Source organism: Papaver somniferum, chromosome 5 (genome assembly GCF_003573695.1).
Source record: "Papaver somniferum cultivar HN1 chromosome 5, ASM357369v1, whole genome shotgun sequence".
Classification (NCBI taxonomy): Eukaryota; Viridiplantae; Streptophyta; class Magnoliopsida; order Ranunculales; family Papaveraceae; genus Papaver; species Papaver somniferum.
Genome location: NC_039362.1, coordinates 141,402,829 through 141,411,212, shown reverse-complemented (window position 1 = coordinate 141,411,212; position 8,384 = coordinate 141,402,829). Strand labels below are relative to the sequence as shown.

The 8,384-nt window shown below is 37.3% G+C and overlaps 2 protein-coding genes across 2 annotated transcripts; one reads left to right on the top strand and one right to left on the bottom strand.

The window, feature by feature from the left end:
• Positions 1-563: 563 nt before the first annotated feature.
• Positions 564-1,682, top strand: LOC113282968 (NADPH-dependent aldehyde reductase-like protein, chloroplastic). The gene has a single exon (XM_026532076.1). The coding sequence runs from the start codon at positions 642-644 to the stop codon at positions 1,449-1,451; it is 810 nt and encodes a 269-aa protein (XP_026387861.1). The 5' UTR covers positions 564-641; the 3' UTR covers positions 1,452-1,682.
• A 32-nt stretch (positions 1,683-1,714) lies between these two features.
• Positions 1,715-6,017, bottom strand: LOC113282967 (oleoyl-acyl carrier protein thioesterase 1, chloroplastic-like). The gene is made up of 7 exons (XM_026532075.1): positions 5,486-6,017; positions 5,056-5,189; positions 4,863-4,976; positions 4,187-4,282; positions 2,941-3,028; positions 2,764-2,832; positions 1,715-2,237 (listed from the first exon to the last, which is right to left on the bottom strand). The coding sequence occupies exons 1-7, from the start codon at positions 5,831-5,833 to the stop codon at positions 1,968-1,970; spliced, it is 1,119 nt and encodes a 372-aa protein (XP_026387860.1). The 5' UTR covers positions 5,834-6,017; the 3' UTR covers positions 1,715-1,967.
• Positions 6,018-8,384: the final 2,367 nt, after the last annotated feature.

Here is an 8,384-nt window from a genome sequence, read left to right as displayed (position 1 = left end):
AACACTAACCTGAAAACTAATTGAATGGACATCGATTCTCATATATAGAAGATTTGAACCTCCTTCTTCATGTCCGATCTGTACATATACCACTGATCAATGCTTATATTTCGATGGTTTCAGATACAAACTACACCGAGAAGAAAAAGAGATGGAGACAAAATCCTTGCAATTTGAAAGGTGTAATCGAGCAAACCAAAGTTAACAATTAAAACATAAATTATCATCGTCGATGCAGAGCAGTGCCGAATAATTCAAAATGAAAAAATGGTTCTTGAACAAATCAGTATGCGAATTTTATACGAGGTCATTTTGGCATGGAAGTAAAAGTGTTTTGGACTAAATCGTTCGTATAAGGATTAACTCATTTCAAATTATGTAAATTTGGACCTCTCAATATTAGGCTTTAGATGACAGGACTAGATTGTTTAAAGCCCAACAAAAATTGGATTAAACGTCAATTTCTACAATCTAAGGTCCGCTCATCGGCATTTCTAGTTCGTTGGGTCCACGGTGAACTCAAAGTTGGAACTGCCCTTATCCCGTAAATCCAAATATCTAGTACAAAAACAACCGAACAAAAATACAGGAACGAAGCTTTACTTTACTTTTCCACTTTATCTTAGGTTTTATCTTTCGTCATGGCGCTGGATAATGCGAACGCAACCCCTTCTTCTTCCTCCCTCCTACTGGAAAACCGGGTGGCGATAGTCACAGGTGCATCAGGTGGAATCGGTGGTGCAATCGCCCGTCACCTTGCCTCTCTCGGTGCAAAATTAGTCCTCAGTTACTCCAGTAACTCAACCCAAACTGATCTCCTTGCCACTGAACTCAACAACTCTTCATCATCATCCTCACAGCCAAAAGCCATATCAATCAAAGCCAATGTTTCAGATCCAGACCAAGTCAAATCGTTATTCGATCACGCCGAGAAGGTTTTCAACTCGCAACCACATATCTTAGTTAACTCTGCCGGAGTATTAGATCCGAAATACCCTACAATCTCCAACACCAAGATCGAAGATTTTGATCACATATTCAACATAAACGCAAAAGGAGCGTTCTTATGCGCCAGAGAAGCTGCTAACCGGTTGGTACGCGGTGGTGGTGGACGGATTATATTGATTTCATCGTCTATGGTTGGCGGATTGAAACCTGGGTTCGGTGCTTATGCTGCGTCGAAGGCGGCGGTGGAGACCATGATGAGAATTCTTGCGAAAGAATTGAAAGGGACTGGAATTACAGCTAATTGTGTTGCGCCTGGACCTATTGCAACTGACATGTTTTATGCAGGGAAAGGAGAAGAGCAAATTAAGAATGTGATTGCAGAATGTCCGTTGAGTCGACTCGGTGAAACTAAAGATGTTGCTCCTGTTGTTGGGTTTTTGGCTGGGGATGCTAGTGAGTGGGTTAATGGACAGGTTATCCGTGTTAATGGCGGATATGTTTAGATCAGTCGGGAAGAAATTTTTTCTACATTCTATGTTTTCTTTTGTTTGATTTCTCCTCGCTATTTGGCTACTATATGCAATGGTTTAAAGTATTTACAGTGGCATCAGAAGCTGCCACAATAAAATCCTGTGTCTGAAAGGCATCAATTGTGCCGACAGAGCCAAAAATGTGCAACAATAAATCTTGTGTTTACGTCCAATTGCGATTCAATGAAATTTTATTGCAACTCACCTATCAGAAATTATCACAGGAGTCCATAAAGTTGGTTCAAAACTGGCATTCATCATCGATTCAAATAACATCGAACATAAAATTACAAGCTCATGATGAACAAATATCCGTCTTGTTTCACGAAGTTCAAACTGGGTACTTCAACATCATACACTCTAAGCACTCGAAAAGCATAAGGTTCTTTAAATCTCTAATGATACTTGGCTTAGCTAATTAACCAGAAAAGAAAAGAAAAAAGCTTACAAACTGAAACAACGAAAAAGAATAAACTGAATGACGCCTTTTCATCTTGCGAGTTTCTTTCTCCATTCGGTTCTTCCTCGGTTTAATTCAAGTCCTTCGCCTGATAGTCTTAAGAAGTGTAAAAATTGACAAGTATCCATTTCGTGCCTTCCCCCTGTGACAGATCCATTTGTCTCTGGAAGCTTATGTACATCCTCTGTCATCTCTGGGCTAGTAAGAGAATCAACAGTGTTGTCGTGCTGGCACTCTCGTCGATAATCTAATGTGATCTTTTGCAACTCGTGAGTGTCAATGATCTCTTGGGGGATGCTCTGTTCAATAACAACACAAATCTATGAAACAGTAATCATATAAAGATAGAGCATCAATCAAACATGTCTTTTAAAGGAGAGCAACTCAAAGCTTAATGCTATTGTGTATGGGTGTCGATAGATTGGCTCTTGCTCAGTTACCCAATTACCAAGGGAGTTGGATGTTATTTTATAAGTCAGTTCTGATTCTGGTACTCAACTTAGCTGGAAACAAAACTTATTTTATAAGAAATTGGTGAAGTATCAGGGGTTCAGGAACCTTGTTCTGGTCTTTAGACCTCGGATCTAGTTACATCTGATATCATAGTAATCAGAGCAAGGCCTGTAAAATACTAAAGGATACTGTACCAAACTTGCAAATTTTTGGAGCTGGCATAATCACCCTTCAATTCAACTTCTAGTTAAGCAAGGTAAAACAACAATCCTAGTATAGGTCACAAGCAGAAGACTAAACAAAAGTTTAACATGTGGGTTCTGAAACAGAGGTTTTAAGCAAGAGCATGAGTTAGAGAGGCATTTAACTGACCTCAAGAACCCAACCAATGTAAGTCACATTGTTGACATGCTGGTTCATGTCCAGATCAGCTCTTCTTGGCTGCAAGAGAAAATATAGTATTTAAGCAGGCCGTTTACACAAAACTGGAGCATATCAAATAAAGTTGTGGAGTCCACTATATAGACCAAGCAAGCTTAGAGAACTTACCACAAGCCCTAGTTTGGAATATTGTGCAGGATCTTCAAGCTTGGGAATTTTCTTCAAACTACTGTTATTTTCCTCAGGAAACGATAATCTAAAGAACATAAACAATAGTTGAAATTACTTCTTCATATTACCAAACAATGAAATATTACAGGTCGGACCAACGGAAGGAACTTGCAAGTTTGGGGAGCATAGTCAATAGTTTAGCTGCTTTAGTTCAGGCAGCTGTAGTATCATCTTTAGAAGTGCTTAAATAGCCTCTTGTTAAGCTTAAAATGCTATAAATTAATGCTATTGAGTCAAAACTCTCAGGTAGTGTGTGGTGAGCGTCCAAATTACAGAGGTTAAACATATCAGGGCTTGAATCGCGTTTTAATTGAATTGATTAAATTATCTGAAATACCGAAATTCACTGAACATATGATACACTGTTTATATGATACGTTGAAGACTAAATTCAGAATGAAACATCTGAAAGTTTGAACCACTTAAGAGAGTGAGAACATAAGGCCAAGGGCCATGATTTGTAAAACAGTTAGCTATAAATTTTGACTGTTGGTTTACCACTCAATTGGTGAAAGGCCACAATTATAATAAATTGATGGTGATAAAGGGAGATCACCTGTTGATAAGTAGCAATTGAGAAACTTTTATTCAAGACTTTGGACTTGAGCTATACCAGTTTGACTAGCACCAACTAAAAATGAGTTACGGCCTTACGGGGATACACTGAAAGTAACTGAACCTGGCTAGAGTCAGTACTTGAAAAATCTAGTACAGTCAAACCTCTCTACATTAATAGGAAAATGATACATTTACCCCTGGATTATCCCGAGAATAATCCCGACTGAAACAAAAAAGGGTGTGGGCTCCACCCTTTAACACCCCCCCCCTGTTTTCTCCTGGTGCAGAAATTTGTTTCAGTCCGGATTATCCTCGGGATAATCCCACGGTAGGTGTATCACTTCCCATATTAATACTCTTGGGCAAACCCAAAATCATTAATATAAAGTGGCTACTACTATAGAGAGGTTGTACCTCAAAGACCAAGCCAAGTTGGGACCAAAGCTTTATATTATTAAATCGTGAGTATTACTATAGAGAGGTTCTACTGTGTATCTAAAAGAGAGGAATCTTTATTTAGGGAACTTAAGGGAAGCTAATTCGTGATTTTGGAAGAGCTTGAATGAGAAATCATCCATGCACAATTAAGGACAATAAACAGGACATCCAAAAGAAGGAAATGTACCGAGGTGTCCGTGGGCAGAAAACCAAATATTCATCCCGCACATCGTCATTGACTTTTTGAAGTCTTCTTGTGTTCTGATTCATCATCACCCACTTGCTGCAGGCAAATATCGGTAGACATGAAGTTTTAGAATAAGTAGTTTCTTTAAATTAGGAAAAGATAACAAAGACAAGACAATGTATGCAACTCCACAATGAGGAGAACCTGTGGCACATTTACAGCATCTACACCGGTATTGTTCAACTTTAATATGGCATGCATACATTGGGATGAATACCAAACAAACAAGCACATCATAAGAGATTTCCAGGGCAGCAAAGGAACCAATTTGACGCATTCTCATAGGCTTTCAACTAAAAACCACTCAATTAGCATGAACACTTGGCCAAGGACACATGCTACGCCACCTAGCTCATAATGTAGTTATGTTCAGTCACTAGTTACCATTAAGAAGAGTGTTGCTTTTCATACATTCAATTTGGATTGATTTCGGATTCCATAAGAAAAGTACTCTACTCTAGCAAATAAACTAATTGCGAATAAAATTGACTCTGATCATATTGAGAAAGAATGTGCTTCACAGACACCGTAGAATTGGACTAGTAGCAAGATCCAATACCATTTGAGCTAAGAGAGGAAAAAAACTAAAAAGAAGAGATTGTGTATGATTAACAACCTGGTAGCTCTCCCAATAACTACACCAGTAGCAAAATCTTTAAGAATCCAGTCACGCCTTGTCCCAATTCTCCCTTCACTTTGACACCATGTTTCGATCTCAACCACATCACCCCTATACATACACATTAAAAAACAGATTCAGTAACTCAGGCATCTCAAAACCAACATTGCAAAAGATAAAAAGAACCCACCAAGCTGGGTATTTGTAAATCTCAATGTGCATGCGGGAAGTGACCCATATGAGATTCATTTTCCTCATGGTAGGAGTTGTTGCAAATCCATCTGTTGAAAACCCAACACTCTGTGCATGATTGCATGCAACTTCCTGCATCGAATACATCACCCACACACAATCAAACAACATTTCACAAGAACAAATCTCGCAAGAAGAAGAAAAAAAAGACCCTCTTGCTGCATTCAACCCAAATTCAACCAGCTTAAAATCAGAAATCTCAATCCTTTAAGCAACCCATTGAAGTAATTCAGGATTGAAATCATAGAAACAAAGAATTTGAAGAAAAAAAAACGAAAAATGACCCAGAATAAATTAAGCCATAGATTTCAAAATTAGGCATTAAAAACCAAAACTTTAAATAAAAGAAGATAAGAATCAATAAATACCTGTAACAGATTAGCCATGGTTTCAACAGTAGCAGTTTTATTAATCCCAACTTCATAACATCTAACAATGAAATTCTCTTTATAAGATAAACCATCTTCAAGCAAACTACCTAAACGTAGCCTATCCGCTAAACTAAATGCTGAATTAGAACCAGAAACAGCAGCAGAAGAAGAATTCTTAGTATCGTTAATAACAAGATCAGAAGCTGTAGTTGTTGTTGTTGATGTTTTAGATGAAGAAGAACATGAAACAACAGAAATTCCTCTGAAAAGGGTTTTAGTTTTAGGTGAGAATCTAGAATGAGCTAGGGTTTGTAATAGATCTGCATTGCATCCTTTCAACATCATTTTTTTTTCTTTCTTTCTCTGTTTTCTTCACCACAAAAATCAAAATTGAATCTATTTTTGTTTGTTTTTCTCTCTGGAGAAATAATAGTATTTTATATAGTGGAGATATATTTGGGGAGGTTGTGGCGATGGGAACGAGGTGAAGGGAGAAGAGGGAAGTGGGAAAATGTCACTGGTTGGTTCCGAACTGATTTTAACACTTACAAATTGACAGTCTGTTTGATGTTGCCTGCTGTGACTGTCTTGTCTTTAGTTCTGCAATTTTTTATTTATTTTTTGCATTTTGTAAACATTTTTATTTTTCCATGTTCCCTTGACTTCAAGTTGCCGCACAAGGTTGGAGAGGTTGGACCTTAAAGAATGGGACCTCAACCAATGATGTCAAAGCTCCTACAAATTAAAAGCATGTAAACGTTAAATACCCTTATTTAGATGTATTTCTGAACCCTGATTTTGAACCCATATTTAGATGCACCTTTTTTCATGTATAGATCAAAGATAAAAATCTTCGAGTCAATATTAGATAGGAAAGTGAAAAGGTGAGGGTACCCAAATATATCTCAAGCTAAAACTTTTTCTACTTATAAGTCCTTTTTTCGAAAGTGATTGTCTATGGACTGAGTCGAGACAATACAACTAATCGGTTCACACTTCGCGTGATCGTCTATGGATACGAGATCGAGACAATACAACAAAGAAGTATGTTTACTTGATACAAAGGTTCGGACTTAACCAAACACAATAGGATTGCTTGTCAAGTAAATAGGAATTAACGTTTGTGTTATTTACTTTAATTATATTAAAACAATTATAATGCGGAAAATAAAAGTAAATGACACCGCAAGATTTTGTTGACGCGGAAAACTGCAAATGCAGAACAACCACGGGACCTAGTCCAGAATTGAATACTCTAAGGATTAAGCCGCTACACAAAATTACACTAACTTCGTATAATTGAGACCAAGTAACTAACCCTATAGTTCACCTAGTTCCGTCTGTATTCCCACGCCTCCAACTTATAAATAAGTCGCGTACTTGGATCAATCCCTTTGGTTCGTATTCCAAACAGTAAAGGAACAAGAAATCTGTTAGGTATCAACTCTATTCAACCAAGTTATATGAGTCGGACAAAGGCTCTTCTGTTTATCTCAACATAAACTCCTTCGTCAGGTCTAGATCTATCTTATGTTCAATCACCCGAAGGTAATCGATTAAGATTAAGCCAACAACACCTTTAATCCGAAGAACCGTCTTGATGTCTATTTACTCATTTAATCAATCCAATCTACCACAAGGATAAACCGATTAGTAATTGGATCCTCTTTTACCGAAACAAGTATTGTACACACCAAAGATTGTAAAACCCAAGTCATATCTTCAATATCTTCTTTGTCTTCGAATCTTCTTAAATCTTCAATAAAAACCTGCACACAATCACTTGAATCTCTTGTGATCAATCACACATAGAACGGAGTCTGTTAACAATAGATTATCACAAGATCGTCTTTAGAACTAACAACAGTCTAAAGATCCCGGTCGAAACTCTGAACTAGTTTGAGTGAATCTTATATCATAAGAGAAGATTCTCAATAATAAACAAACTAGGTGCAATCAGATTTCAACTACCGTTAGTCAATCAAATCAATCGACAACAAAAATAAACCGTAATTATCTAGTTTCCCACCAACGGGTCGCGCTAGAGCTTCTCAATCCCAAAGAAGACTTATAAACTGAGCGTCCGTAAGAATTTCACCTAATTAGATTACTCTTCTCTCTGATAGGCGGCTACACCAGTAACAACAAAAAAAGAGTAAATATATTGTTACGAAGGATTGGTTTGCTAGAAAGGAAAACTTCGTGTATTTATAGACAAGGAAGTTTGGACACCAAGGAATTTTCAAAACCGAAAATATTCTCAAGATATTCATTAAAGCACAGATTCGGCTTCCATAATTCCTGGAAATGCTCTGTCCAAAAATAACGATCGAAAACTCTCGGAAAATCTAATTAGTAAATGCATATTACTAATTATGTAATTTCCTTATAAAATAAAATTAATAACCTTAATTAAAAGATTCTTAACTTACTTATGTTTCGATCCTGGGATTCTCTTACCTTGGCTGTTAAGGAATATCTTTGAACAATTATAGAAATAAACATTCACAGCACGTGTTCAAAGTTTGTCGACATCTTTACTTTGTAAGTTCTCTTTCGGACTTACAACCTTGAAACCGATTTTCCACACTTCCAAACAAGTTTGGAATTGGTTCATCTGACTTTCAAGAACTATGTGATTGATCAAACCAACATTCAATCACAATCATGAGTTTAACGGTTCTACCAAAACAAGTTTCGTTTTTACCTCCATGTGAGTACTACGCATAGTCACACTAGCTTCCCAAAGATTAGATTGACTAGGTACTAGGATCGGTTCCCCACATATATGTGGTATCTAACTTATATGTGTTGCACATGTCCATAGGATCGGTTCCCCTTTCTGCTATAAACCTTGTTGCACCCCATACAAGGATCGGTTCCCCTTGATGTACTG

What these genes read in the sequence shown, in the direction of transcription:
- LOC113282968 (XM_026532076.1), top strand. Translation starts at nt 642, where the DNA reads ATGGCGCTGGATAATGCGAACGCAACCCCTTCTTCTTCCTCCCTCCTA.
- LOC113282967 (XM_026532075.1), bottom strand. Translation starts at nt 5,833, where the DNA reads ATGATGTTGAAAGGATGCAATGCAGATCTATTACAAACCCTAGCTCAT. An exon ending in TTCTGCCCACGGACACCTCG is followed by an intron (nt 3,029 to 4,186) that starts GTACATTTCCTT and finishes TATGTTCTTTAG; the next exon opens with ATTATCGTTTCCTGAGGAAA. An exon ending in ATTCCAAACTAGGGCTTGTG is followed by an intron (nt 2,833 to 2,940) that starts GTAAGTTCTCTA and finishes TTTCTCTTGCAG; the next exon opens with CCAAGAAGAGCTGATCTGGA.